The sequence below is a fragment of the Schistocerca piceifrons genome, chromosome 1 (assembly GCF_021461385.2).
Source record: "Schistocerca piceifrons isolate TAMUIC-IGC-003096 chromosome 1, iqSchPice1.1, whole genome shotgun sequence".
In the NCBI taxonomy this organism is placed as follows: Eukaryota; Metazoa; Arthropoda; class Insecta; order Orthoptera; family Acrididae; genus Schistocerca; species Schistocerca piceifrons.
Window position 1 is genome coordinate 88,744,583 of NC_060138.1, and position 14,974 is coordinate 88,759,556.

At 38.3% G+C, this 14,974-nt stretch overlaps 1 protein-coding gene across 4 annotated transcripts in view; it reads left to right on the forward strand.

Annotated features, from left to right (window-relative positions):
* Nucleotides 1-14,974, forward strand: part of LOC124790019 (arfGAP with SH3 domain, ANK repeat and PH domain-containing protein) — a 679,824-nt gene that overhangs the window by 650,466 nt on the left and 14,384 nt on the right. Inside the window, exons 15-17 of one of the 4 annotated variants that reach the window (XM_047257590.1) lie at nucleotides 2,379-2,623; nucleotides 9,838-9,897; nucleotides 10,193-10,233. In XM_047257590.1, the coding sequence (XP_047113546.1) occupies nucleotides 2,379-2,623; nucleotides 9,838-9,897; nucleotides 10,193-10,233 (346 nt within the window). The remainder of the gene's footprint in view (nucleotides 1-2,378; nucleotides 2,624-9,837; nucleotides 9,898-10,192; nucleotides 10,234-14,974) is intronic. The other 3 variants (XM_047257597.1, XM_047257575.1, XM_047257583.1) reach the window with 3 other exon arrangements.

The following is a 14,974-nucleotide window of genomic DNA, read 5'->3' on the forward strand; positions in this document are numbered from 1 at the left end:
AGCTTTAAATGGGCCATATTAATGGGCCTCCACTGGCTGTCACCAGATTCAAAGAAGGGGTTCTCTACCTGGCGCAAGGAAGAGGATGGTGAAGATGTGTCCAGATGGCTTCTGATGACATAACAACAGCATTTCTTGATCAACTGCAGTACATTTATTGTGGACCCTGTAGGCGAGATTTGCTTCTGCTCCTAATATTCTCAGCGGCAAATGAAGGTGGCTGGCGGATGCTCACGTGTGCACCTGCTGCAGTGACTGTAGCCATGCTGGTGGAACTTGCTGCCTTGGCGATGGCACTGAGGCCTTACTGGGTTTTACAGTGGTGGCTGGAACCACGCACTGTGGGCCTCTGTTGTGATTGTGGCTCAAGGGTGTGGTGGCAGCTGTGGGACAGGTCAGCACCCTGTCTCAGCGACCATCCCCAGCTGTGACAGTCTGGCGTCGATGGGCCGGGGTCCCTAGCTCTGGCCCCAGTCATGGCATATGTGGGGGCAGCACCCCGGGATAAGGGCGATAGTGCGTTATCTCATCACGTCCTAAGTTATGACTCCCATCACTGGCTGCTGTTGATGATGTCTAATAATAGTTACAAGGCAGCATCAGTCTGGTGCCTCCTAGGCAATGAACTACATTACAGTGGTGACTATTATGATGACTGTGATGACAGTGATGACCCTGAACTGATTGTGGTACTAAATGGTACAGGCTCTGCATTACTCACACACCTCACGACGGACGACGATGATGATGAGTTGGCTGCCTGTCCTTAAATGTGGCTTTCTATCTCTGATGTCTACAGTACTTCTTCCCCTGTAGGTTAGTGGAACATTCTGGTGTTGCTCGGCTGGCATAACTGACCCGATTACCGCCCTCGATGTTGACATCTTGGCGAGTGGTGAGCTGCTTCTTGTCACATCCTCTGCTGGCCAGTGGCACAGCATTCTCCTTTGTGTTGCTTAAGTAGGCACTCCACTGACCCACTTGCATCACAGTACCCTACCATTGAGCTGTGCAAAGGAATGTAACACATACACAACTTCTGGCTCCCAATATTCCTTCACATTGTAATTAACTTCATTACTGTAAAACCTCCATCTTTAACTAACTTAATTGCTCTAATCATTTGACTCTCTACACATGGTCAGATATACCATACAAAAATGACATTTTGTAATTAGACATGCATCATGTCTAAGCAGTATTAACTATGAACACAAAAATGAAACAGCAGCACTAGAAATGTTGATATTCCAGTAGAAGCTTTTGCACTGATGTATTTACTTCAAGAGTGCAGCACATGAATTACACATCTACTAAAATATGCCATTTGTTGGTACCATGTGCTCCAGCAAGCCGCTCTCATAAAAAACTTGGTCAAGAATTCTGAACAATGGTCAGCTGTGGTTTTCTTGTTAAGATGCCACGCTCAGATACCCAAATGTTGAAAAATAGGTACATGATCGGATTCACCCCGCCTGGTTGGATTCACCTCATTTTATGGTACTTCAACAATCGAGACCTTAAGGCAAGTGTCACCAAATCTCAATTATGACAAATAAAACAGACAGTTCTCACCACACAAATGTAAATAATGTAAGTAACTCTTGACAATAGAAACTCGTAACTGTATTTACAATTATGGGTATTTATGTTGTTGAAAACATGTGGTAGATAAACTGCATTAATTTTTTATGTGGAAAAGGTAGTAGTGCCTTATATCTCCTCAGTAAGCTTGCAATGATAGTTCATAACCAAAATTAAAAATAGTATACTCAGCAACAACACACCTGTTGTTGTTGTGGGACTGAATGATAGGGCTGTACAGCTGATGTTCACTTAAAAAGGAGGGCCATAAGACGTATACACAGAATAGGCCATAGAGAAGCATGCTGTAAAATATTTGTGCAGCACAGGTGCTTAACAGTCCATTCTTTTTATATATTTCCATTAATTAAATTTTTATTTGTCAACAAAGTAAAGTTATCAAATTCAGCACTGTACACAATCACATCACCAATACAAAATATAAGTACTTCTGGCAAAGAACAAAATGAAAAGTGGCAGATCAAAGCTAATAATTCAATTGTTTAATTTTGTTTAAGACACTGATTATCTTATGAACCATAGCATATCCCTGTATGAATGTATAAATTGGATGTAAGTTACAGCAACTGTTTTATGTCACATATTCTGTAAGTGTCGTTATTACAATACTGTTATTTTTTAGATGTTTACAAAAGCTGTCATTTTGATGGCTCCATTCCAAAGAAAATGTAATCCAAAAGACTTAATAACACTCATTTCTGTTCCAGCTACTATCATTCCAAAATAAAGTTTTTCATTTAGGATCAATTAATAAAAATCTTGGCCGTTCACAGCTGGTGCAAAGCAGGTTCTGCCACCTGGTGAGCCACCATCACTGAAGTCGCTTAATGCGGTGCTGGATAAAAGCGGTGGTGTGCAGCGACCACGGGGGCCTCCGCCACCAGCACCAAGCCCGGTTTCCAGTACCGGGAGGCTAGCCAATGGTCGGTCCACTGAGAGCATATCGTCCGTTGCATCAGATGTTGAGACTGCAAGCTCTGGAATTGGCCTGCACAATCCAATTCCTCCTCCTCGAAAGGTGAGTTTGTGCAAGTGCAGACAGTTCACTGCATTATATTCATATCTAGCTGTACACAATTCTTTCAAAAGTTTACTTGGATTCACCCTGTACCATTATTGTATGCTGCAATGTTGTGGTTTCTGATATGCTTGTGTACATTAAGATATTGGACACCCAACATTTTAACATTGCACTTGATAAAATAAAATATATCACATTTTAAGTACCAGTTCAGTAATTGGAGAATGAAGAAGGTAGTCAGGAAAATATAAAATAAGTAAGGACAGACCTACATGTGATGCATTCTAGCCTCCAAAATCTAAACCTACAGAGAAGACAAGAAGCCATGTCCAGATGCTTAATAATGTATTTTAAACAACTTGCAAGCATGAGACAGTGGCTACAGGTGGACGGAAACAGAGTGTGGAAGCAATGAAAAGTAAAGATACACAGAAATGCACAAAATGAATGAAAGAGATAGAGAGAGGGGGGGGGGGGGGAGCAGGAGTGAGGGCTCTCAGCAGCAGTAGTAGATTGTTGATTAATACCGCCAACAGTCACCAAACTGATGGATGCAGTGATGAGATGAAACAGTATTAGAGTGGAAAACAAACAAGGGAATAGAGTTTATCCAAGTAAGAGCAAGAGAGTTACTGGAATGGTAAGAGGGAAGTTGGAGATCGAGAACGGTGGAGATTTAGGCCAGGACTACTGCAGGAACAATGGATGTCCACAGAGAGTTTATTTTGGACGGAGGTACATGTGATGCAGTAATCTTAACACTAAAAGGCTGTTGTATTCAAACAAATGTCAAGTGTAATTACAAACTATGTAGGAAAGCTAATCAAATGGCAATAGAGAGTTTTTTTTAAACCTCATCAAATAACAAGAGTGGCAGGATGTTTATAGTGCCGATAACATAGCTGACAAATATAATGCTTTCCTTAACACATTGCTCATGCTCTTTGAGAGTTGCTTTCCATTAGAATGCTCTAAACGGGATACTAGCAGTAAAAGGCAACCTGGATGGCTGACTAGTAGGATAAGGATATAATGTAGAACAAAGCAGGAATTATATCAAAATGTTAGAAGTAGTCACAATTGAGCTGCAGTAGCCTGTTGCAAACAGTATTGTAAGGTGTTTAAAAATGTTATTAGGAAGGCAAAGTGTATGTGGTATGCAAATAGAATAGCTAATTCACAGGATAAAATTAAAACCATATGGTCAGTTGTGAAGGAAGTGTCTGGTCAACAGCACAAGGTCGACGATATGAAGTCAAACTTCCCGGCAGATTAAAATTGTGTGCCAGACTGAGACTCAAACTCGGGAGTTCTAGTCTCAGTCCAGTATGCAGTTTTTAATCTGCCAGGAAGTTTCATATCAGTGCATACTCCACTGCGGAGTGAAAATCTCATTCCGGGTATAAAGTCAGTTCGTAGTAAAAATATTTCTGTTACAGGTAAATCAGATATATGTACAGTATTTAACTATCATTTTCTGAGCATTGCTGGTGAATTAAATAAAAATTTAGTTTCTACAGAGAATCGTATAACTCTCTTGGCCAATGACTTTCAGAGATTGATGTCCGAAATACTCCTGTGTGATACAGACAAGGGGGAGACTGAGCAACACTTAAATCACTGAAGACTAGGGACTCTCATGGATATGATGGAGTGCCTAGCAGAATATTAAAGTACTGTACTGCACATGTTAGTCCTGTATTGAGCCATATTTGTAATTTTTCCTTTGGGAATGGTCAGTTTACTGAACAATTAAAGTACTCGGTAGTAAAGCCACTTTATAAAAAGGGAGAAAGGGATAATTTAGACAATTTTAGACCTATTTGTATGCCACCAGTGTTTGCTAAAGTTATTGAAAAGGATGTGTATGTAAGGATAATTGATCATCTTATATTACATAATTTGCTATCAGATGTACAGTTCATCTATAAAAGTCATTTAACAACTGGAAATGCTACATTCTCTTTCCTCTGTGAGGTGCTGGATGGGTTAAACAAAAGGTTTAGAATGCTAGGCATATTTTTTTGATGTAACTAAGGCGTTTGATTGTGTTGATCACAAAATATTGCTTCAGAAGTTGGACCATTACGGAATATGGGAAGTAGCTCACAATTGGTTCACCTCTTACTTCACGGTTTTGATACTGACTGTGATGTGGTGTCTGAGTGGTGTACGGTCAAATGGGGGATGCCCCAGGGATCAGTGTTGGGGCCATTCCTGTTCCTTATTTATATAAATGATATGCCCTCTAGTAATAAGGGTAACTCTGAAATATTTCTGTTTGCTGATGACACTAGCTTGGTATAAAGGATATTGTGTGCAACATTGGCTTGGTTTCAAATACTGCAGTTCATGACATAAGTTCATGGCTTATATAAAATAAACTAACGCTAAATCACGTAAGACTCAGTTTTTACAGTTTCTAACATACGGTTCAACAAAACCCGAATGGGCATGTGTTTAGTGAAACTGAACAGTTCAAATTTCTAGGTGTTCAGATAGACAGTAAACTGCCATGGAAAATCCACGTCCAGTGCTTTTTCGAAGACTAAATGCTGCCATTTTTACTATTTGAATGGTATCTGATGTAGGTGATCGTTCGACACGAAATTAGTCTACTTTGCTTATTTTCATTGCTTATGTCGTATGGTAATATATATTGGGGTAACTCTTCCCATTCTAAAAGGACGTTTTTGGCTCATAAACGGACAGTTTGGGCAATTAGTGGTGTAAGTTCGCAAACCTCTTGTCGACCCCTTTTCTCAAGTCTGGGTATTTTGACATTGGCCTCTCAGTATGCATATTCTTTACTGTTGTTTCTTGTTAAGAATATCAGCTTATTCCCAAGAATAAGCAGCTTTCACTCAGTTAATATTCGGCAGAAATTGGACTTCTGTAAGTCTTTTGCAGAAAGGTGTGGAGTATACTGCTGCATCCATTTTCAATAAGGTATCACAAGAATTCAAAAATCTTAGCAGTATTCCATGTGCTTTCAAACCAAAACTGAAGAGTTTCCTTATGGGTCACTCCTTCTATTCTGTTGAGGAGTTACTTGAAAAATTAAGCTGATTCTTCTGTTATATTGTTGATTGCATTTACGTAAGCTTATGGCTTGACTTTTATGGGTTCAAAAAAATTGTGTTTTTATCTGTTATTTCTTTTATGATGTAATTTCATGTACTGACACGTTCCATGACCTTGGAGATTTGCCCCTCAATTTGGTCCTGTGGAACTTGGCATGTAAATAAATAAATAAATAAATAAATAAATGTGATGTGTCTATTGAAACAACTGTTGAAATCATCACTGATTTAGTGCACAACACATTCTACAACCAGAATACTAATTTGGTTGGTGAGAGCAGCAACTTGGATATCACTCATATCATAGCACAGTGATTAGATAACCCACTCATATTCAGGAGTAGCTGTGTTCAAACCACCATCCAGTTACACTGAATCAGATTTCCTGTGGTTTCCCTAAAGTACTTGACATTTTGGATCTCAGGCATGATCCCTGGAAACAGGCCACAGTGATGTTACTTTCCCATCCTCATCAAATCTGGCTAATGCTCACTTGTCAGTCTTTAAGGACTGCAAGATGAAAATGATGTTGGGAGGGAAGAATAGAGAGAAACCAATGGCAAGGTGAAGGTACAAAGTGAGCTTGGGCAGCACAAACAGAATGACTGGCTGATGTCAAAGTTCCACTGCTGGGCCAGACAGCTGCATTAAGCCGACACAGTATATTTGTTAGATAAGATGTCTTTATGATGTAAAATGATAATCAATAAGTGCTAGTAAAGTAAAACATCTTCCGATATAGATACATGTGGCAGATTACAAAAATGCTTAATGTTAAAAGAGGTCAGTATTAGGTCTTGGTAAGAGAGGCAGTGTAATATATGAGGTGCGATCAAAAAGAAATGGGAATTTTTTAATTTCACGGGCTTTATACATCCAATTTTCAAAACTTTTTTTTATGTTGTTGGTATGCCTGTTACTGATGCATATTTTCATTTTCAGCTGCTTTTAGCATTTAGTTTATTGTTGACAGTCGAAAAAGTTATACACATTTTCAAGTGCTCAGTGAATTTTGCTTTCAAAAAAGATGGAGCAATGAATTTTCAATAAATTTTGCTTGAAAAATTGAAAAAGTGCAGCACAACATTTGAATTGTTGACTGTGGCTTTTGATGAATCTGCTATGAGTAAGACAGGAGTTGATGAGTGGTATAAACATTTCAAAGAATGTTGAGAAGACATTGTAGATGATGACTGCCATTATGCTGTAGCACATTGGTTAGATACTGTAGAAAAAGTAAAGAAAATGGTTCTGGAAAATCACCAGATCACCATTATAGAGGTTGCTGATGATTTTGGCCAAGTAAGTTCTTCTAGTTTTTCTTATATTTAAAGCATGAGACATGTAGTGGCAAAGTTTGTTCCAACATTACTGAATTTTGATCAAAAATGACATCACATAGACATCACTCCAGAATTTATGAGTAAATTGATAATGATCCAGAACGTCTAAAGAAGGTTGTAGCAGGCCACGAAACATGGTTGTATGAGTATGACGTTGAAATGAATGCTCAGTTGTCTCAATGGATGGCGGTGGTGGTTTTTGGGGGAAGGAGACCAGACAGCGAGGTCATCGGTCTCATCGGATTAGGGAAGGACGGGGAAGGAAGTCGGCCGTGCCCTTTGAAAGGAACCATCCCAGCATTTGCCTGGAGCGATTTAGGGAAATCATGTCCTCCCGAATGCGAGTCCAGTGTCTAACCACTGCGCCACCTTGCTCGGTTGTCTCAATGGAAACTGCCTGAAGAGCCAAGACTGGAAAACATTTTATAAGTTGGATCACTGTTTTCCTCAATTACGTTGGGATAGTTCATTATGAATTTCTGCGTTACAGTTGTACAGTGAATAAGGAATACTACCTAGAAGTTATGTGCCATTTGCTTGAAGCAATCCAAAGAAAATGACCAGAATTGTGGCAAAACTCTCATGGAAATTCCACCACGATAATGCTCCTACTCACATCTCACTGCTTATTTGTGATTTTTTGGCAAAAAACAAAACTGTTATGTTGCCTCAGCCATCTTATTCACTGGACATGGTCCCCTACAATTTCTTTCTGTTCCTGAGGCTGAAGAGAATGATGAAATGACATTGTTTTGCTACCATTGATGAGAAAAAAAAAGCAGGATCACACCATAACAAAAAGTGAATTTTAGAAATGCTTCCAAAACTAAGAAAAGCACTGGCACAAGTGTGTGTTATCTGAAGGGCATTGCTTTGAAGGGGACAAAGTTGACAACATTGATGAATAAATAAAGATTCTTTAAGAAAAACAATAATTCCCATTACTTTTTGATCACACCTCATACAATTAAATGTATTAATAATATGTGAAGATACATATAGGATTTGGAAAACTAAATCATTATCAATTATTTCATCTAGTATAAACAAAATTATTAGACAGCTACAGTGTTTTAGAAATCGTATGTTAAAGCTCATAGTTAAAAACTGTCTTTATGTGGTGGTAGACTTCGGTTTATTGGTAGAATACTGGAGGAGTGCAATCAATCTACAAAGGAGATTGCTTAGATTGCTTACAAATCACTCGCGCGACAGATTGTAGAATATTGCTCAAGGGTGTGGGACCCATACCAAATAGGATTAAGAGGGAAAACTGAACGTAAACAGAGAGGGGCAGCACAAATGGTCACAGGTTTGTTTGATCCATGGGAAACTGCCTCAGAGATACTGAAGAAACTGAACTGGCAGACTCTTGAACATAGATGTGAAGTATCCCGAGAACATCTAATAACAAAGTTTCAAGAACTGGCATTAAATTATGACTCTAAGAATATACAACACTCTAAATATCACTCGCATAGGGACTGCACTTCATATTTGAATGGAGAGGGAAGAAGCCCTGATAACTTGTACAATGAGGTGCACCCTGTGGCATGCACTTCACGATGATTTGCAGAGTATAGATGTAGATGTTCAAATGGTTCAGATGGCTCCGAGCACTATGGGACTTAACATCTGAAGTCATCAGTCCCCCAGAACTTAGAATTACTTAAACCTTACTAACCTAAGGACATCACACACATCATTGCCCCAGGCAGGATTCAAACCAGCGACCGTAGCGGTCGCATGGTTCCAGACGGAAGCACCTAGAACAGCTTGGCCACACCAGCCAGCTGATGTAGATGTAGATAGTGCCAAAAGTACAAGTAAGGTAGTCACCAAGATGGACTTACAGTGCTTTCGAATGGAAAGATTTTCTGGGATTCACAGTGCTTTTGAGTGGAAAGATTTTCTGGGATTCACTAAAATAATGTAAAATGAGAGAGTAACAAGATGATGAGGAGATGTGGACATTTCAGAAAGGAAAAGTGATTGTGGAATTCCCTTATATGGTCTAATTAAGTGAACTCCATTGGCTTATACAAACCATATGATCTAGCAGTATTGAGTTTTATTTAGTTGCTGCTGATGTATTTGCTCTGCTTTAAACATACCCTTGCTCAAAACCATTGTTTTAGTTTTATGCTATATAAAGACTTGTAGCCCAGTATAGATTTTTTGCCAGCCACAAAGAATTTATTTTAGTACTTGGGTGTATAAATATGAAATACTTATGGACTGTATATTTGGCATTATGCATTGTTGTTCCCATTGTACTTGGTAATGATATATACATATTCTGCAGTATTTTGTGCACTGGTTCAATGTTATTTAATTGTGCTTTTCTTGTCAGACCTATTTATTGAGTTCTGCAGGCTTAATATGTACTTTGTGGCAACAAAGTTAATTTTGGCAGCGGAAGAGAAAGAACTTCTCTGCTATGATTGAATAAAAAAGTTAAATGATTATGTAACTTAATGGAAACAATCTGCTTATTTGTTGATACTTGTTGGTGCTTTGGATAAATTCCTTTGTTGTAACCTTTCCTCTAAAAGTTTCTTAAACTTTCTAGTGCTATAGAGGCATGACTAAGCCAGCTACATACATGCAGTTATATTGTTATTGAGCTTCACTTAACTATAAACAGAAACTTAAAGCATAAAATGTAGATTAGGAAATAAATTTCTGATAAAGTGCTTAAGAGTGACAACTTTTAGTTTTTCAGATTTCTCTCTTGCTTCTTCACTGTCAGTTAAAATACTAACACACTTGCTCGTATTTGCAGAAAAAAGAAAGGTCAAGGCTAGAAAGCTATGCCGAAGAAAGTGATCTCCACATTAATTTGGTAAACAGAGCTGCTTCTTTGTCATTTGCTTGCTTTTGATGTTAAAAGAATGATCTGAAATGCTTTGTATTTCTTTGAAATGTGATCCTAAAGCTACCATAAAAACTATATCCTATTTATCATTAGTGAAGACAACTGCTTTCTAATATGCATGGCATGCTATTGCATGTAATCTTGATCATTATGAGTAATACATTTCTTTGAAAACACTCCTCCTTTTACATACCTACATGCTTTTATGTCTGTTAAAACACACTAGTTTGCATTAATTATATATTAATTTTTATTTGAATAGATTTACCCACACACTGATGCGCTGAGGGAAAGAAATTTAAGGTAACAGATTGTTTGTTTTTTTCCATGTGTGTGTCTAGAACAGTGTGTGGAGGTTATAGTGGGTTGTGTCTATAACAGTGTGTGTCAGTTTGTGGTATCATATTGATTTTGTTGTGTGGTGTTTAAGTATTGAGCTGTAAAAGAATCTATGGAAATGAGTAACTCATTTGATGCTTTTTTCCTGTGTTACTGTGTACTTTATCAAGTCAATAATCACTTATTATTGAAATCTAAGTATGGAAATGGAAAGTCCATGGTGGAATATAAATAATTGGAGGTGTACAGGCAACAGAACACCCATATAGAATATTCTTTACACACACACACACACACACACACACACACACTATATTGTCTCATTTGAATGAACTGCTTAGTTGCACAGGTGATGTGTGTGTACATGATTGTGTAGTAATTAGCTCTGGAGAAAAATATCAACTGAGAAATTAACATAATTAAATCTTGTTATCTTTACTTCTTACAACTTCATTATTGGAATCTATTTTGTTCAAACTGAAGAAAATAACATATCCGCTTGTTATATCATCCCATACTGCTATTTAATTTTCAGCAAAAAATAGGGAACTTGTTGCTTGTTATGAGTGAGGAGCAATCATTCCTGGTGTCCTTAAAAGTAACTCTTGTTACATAGTGTAAATTGATAACAGTAAGTTGTACATTGTCTTCAGTTTTATTTGTTTCATCACAGCATAAATGCCATTACCTGTTCTCATCTTTCTCCCCTGATATAAAACTCCAAGCTCCCAGTACATATTGTTAGGAAGTTGTATTCTACAAGTTTTTTTTCTGCCACATACCATAAAGAAAGTTGATGATGATACCAATTAACTTTCTTCTCCACTTAGTCAGAGAGACATACACATACATAAACATTTTAATCTGTATTTTAAATACTATACGGTTCCAAGGACAAAGAAATAGATAGGCAGTGCACAAGGATCAGACAGCGAATTTGAGAGAAAAGGCTGACAGGAATTTGGCAAAGAGACTTAGATTTACTGACGAAACGGGTCTATACTGAGTAAGGTTTCTTGAGCCAGAATAAAGGGGCTGAAATGGCAGCTAGGCTCACAAAATGAAGAGCTGATAAAAGTTATCTAGAGAACAGTAAGTAGCTTCAGGCATGGCACTGGAGATTTAGCAAAGTTTGTGGTGCATCATAGGTGTCTGGAAGGCAAAGACCATCACCATAGTGTGGGGATTGAGCAAATGCTCACAGGAAGAAACCATTCTGGTCAATATCAGGAAATGGAGAGAGAACTGTTGGCTCAACTGGCTTCACAGTAGAGCATGGAGGAGCCTTGTCTCAATAAAACAAGTTGTTACACCCTCCTCACCAATAGTTCAGAAAAGCTGCAAATTCAGTGCTGGGTGCAACCAAAGTAGCCTCAGCCACTAGCTACACATGTCATGCTGAAACTGCACTGTGGCATCTTCCTTTCAAAAAAGAGAAAGTCCCTCTTGTTTCCAGACACAGTATTGCAGAAACAGAAAATGAAATTAAAAAAAAAAAAAATCTCAGGAGACTGGTAACAGGTCTGTACTATTCACATCCTCATTTGGAAGGCTTTTAATATGTTAGCCATGTATTCCTGTAGTGAAAACCTGAATGTTGGCAATCAGTATTACAGTATTATTGTTGTACTCATTATATCCAAGTTTGACAGGTTTCCCTTGCCAATTTGAAATGTGCAATCAGTTCTTTACCTAATTAATGTGACAACCAGTATTACAGTATTATTGTTGTACTCACTGTATTCAGGTTTGACATGTTTTCCATTCTAATTTGAAATGTGCAATCAGCTCTTTTCCTAATTAATATGAAAATTCTGTAGCTCAGCTGAACCTTCTCAAGACCACAGGCATTGATAATAGCAATAAATTAATGTAGTGGAACATTCATCAGACATTCAACTGGTTATTTCTTTTTAATTACCTGCAAGGTATCCAAAGTTAGGCTTTACGTAACCACCCACCATATGGTTTGAGGCATCTAAAAATTGATGTGTTTGCCAAGTTCCCAGAGACTGTCCATCTTCAGGCCTAAGAAAGCATGTGCACGCACGATCGCGCTCACACACACACACACACACACAAAAGATTTCTTACCGTGGAATAGGTGGGATGAACAACATTGAGGAGTTGGATGGAAGGATGGATGACTCAATGGCACTTCTGGGGCAGGTAGTGGAAGTTTTGTGTGGCACAAAATTGAGGGAGGAGAGAGAACAGTGTGGGTGAAACAAATTGAGTGAAATGGGAGGGATGGGGTAGAGTTGGGTGTAGCATAGGGACTAACAGGCCCAGATGATTGTGGGATCGATCACTGTCTTGTGAGGACTATTTCCATCTAAGAATTTAAGAGAAGCTGGTTGTTGGGGAGAGACAGGAAAGTGAAACAGGCATTAAAGTCTAGCATGTTGTGCTCAGTGACATCTGATACTGGGTTGTATCTTTGTTCTTGGCCATAGTTTCACAGTTTTTTGGTTGCTGTTACTCCAGTAGGATATTGGTTGTACCTAAATGAAAGACTGTACAGAAGTTACAATGGAGTTGGTATATGACATGACTGGCCTCACGTGCGGCCCTGCCTGTAATAGGGTAGGGACAAGAAAAACAGATCTAACTAGCTTGGATAAATATTCTTGAGTTTTGCAGCAACAGTTCCTATGAGTTTGGTCTGTATGTTCAGCACTCTCAACATTCTTCACTAAAGCAAAGTTAACATATTATGTTATTCATGGAAATCTGTTGGATCTTTGTTGGACATTAGGGTACTGTTAACTTTTCAGTCATCATCATCATCATCATCAACAACAACAGCATTATACTAAACATCATAAAAGCAAATATTCTCTACTGAGTCGGTCTTCAAGGTTGCCTCTAAACTAAATACTGTATTTAAAATATCTTTTATGTCTTTGATTAATATACATTCTGTTCTTTAATTAGATATTATGTGAGCTGTTATATGAGACAAGACAATTCCTTTCTGCCACTGCCACTTGCTACTTCTGTTATCTTTGTGACAGTGGTGGTTGCTGCATAAATGGTCACAGTCAGCAGCCATAACTTAGCAGCCTTACTGACGTGCTCCCTTACACCAAATAAATGAGATAAAATATCTCTGATGGCAGAAAATAATGCCTCATGTTGTTGATGCTGATATCCTACATCATTAGCTAGTATGTATGCAGCTGTTATTCATTGTAGGTTAAAACAGGCTTGTTTGAACCCTTCCACTACTGCCATTTCATTCACAGTGTCTGTTGTCATGCAATAACAGTAGGAAAAGGCTCTTGCAGAACCAACATAGACCAGTAGGAGAAATTGATGTCATTGTTAGGTGTAATGTAGTTTTATACACTAAAAAGTCAAATAAACAAAACTGTAAAGTCTGTGTTTGGATTCTTCCCTCCTCCCCTCCCCTCCCCTTGTGTGTGTGTGTGTGTGTGTGTGTGTGTGTGTGTGTGTGTGTGTGTGTGTGTGTGGTGGGGGAGGGAGGTTGGGGGGGGGGGGGCACAAGAATGCTCGTATTTACCTTTCCTACATCCTGTTCCGTGTATAGAGTGACCATTTTTTTAAAAATCTGTGGTTGATGTTCAGAGTCTACAAATTTATTTATCCCCCCCCCTCCCCCTCCCACCTCCAGCTAGCTTTCGAATTTAGTGAAACACAGGGCATTGGTTTTCTGACTGTGTCTGTGTCATCTACGGGTACTCAAGTTTTTCCAGGAATACTATTATGAGTGTGATTTAATTACAATTTTTAATGTCCAATTATTTTGATTGTTATCATATATTTACCTCTTGCAATATGATATTCAACTTTCAAAATGTTTTGGCAACTGTAGTAACATTGGTATTATGATAAGTTTAGAACAAAAAGTTCTCAGTGAAATGCCAAACACAGAAGCAGCTCACTGATAGAGAGTTACAACAGAACAAGAGTTAGGTGTGGTAGGTGTTAAACTGAACTGGAATGAAGTGATAACCAAGACAGATATGAAGACTGAGATGCAAATGGATTATATATTTCAAATAGGGATGGAGCACATGTTTGATACAAGTAGCTATTTGTGGAAAGAAATTGGTATGAGACATGTCCAGAAATTAAGAGTTGTTTAAAAATCGAAAAGACAATAAACTGAATGGTTATAATTAAAATGCAGCTACTTGTGGAAGTCCAGTGTGGGCTGTAATTATCATGTGGCAGCAAAACTTGTAGATATTCTAATGTGTTTTGCTCTGAAGAAAAGTTAGTTCCAAATTTGGCCACCAGGTACAAATCTGGAACTGTGACAGCAACAAAAAAGTATATAAAGGTTTCCATATGTAATAGTTTAGAACAGGATGTAGGCAGAAGATGTCAGATGAGTGAGAAAGACATAATGTTGATTTTATTATTACCCACCACTCACATAGTGTTTAAAATGAGCATTGGAGATGTCAATGAGATGCTGGATCTGTAAAATGATGTGATCATCAATTGCAGCAGTTCTGGTGGTATCTGAGCAATTTTATCCTGTATAGTGGCCTTCAGATCAGGTAGAGACCAAATGAGTCCCTGGTAAATGTATTCCTTTAGATATCCCCAGAGCCAAAAGTCACATTGATTCAGATCAGGTAATCTTGTAGCCCATGCACCTGAAAAACCTCTGAGATAACACATTTGTGAAAGGTTCCTTGAAGCAGACATTTCATGGGGCGAGTAACATGAG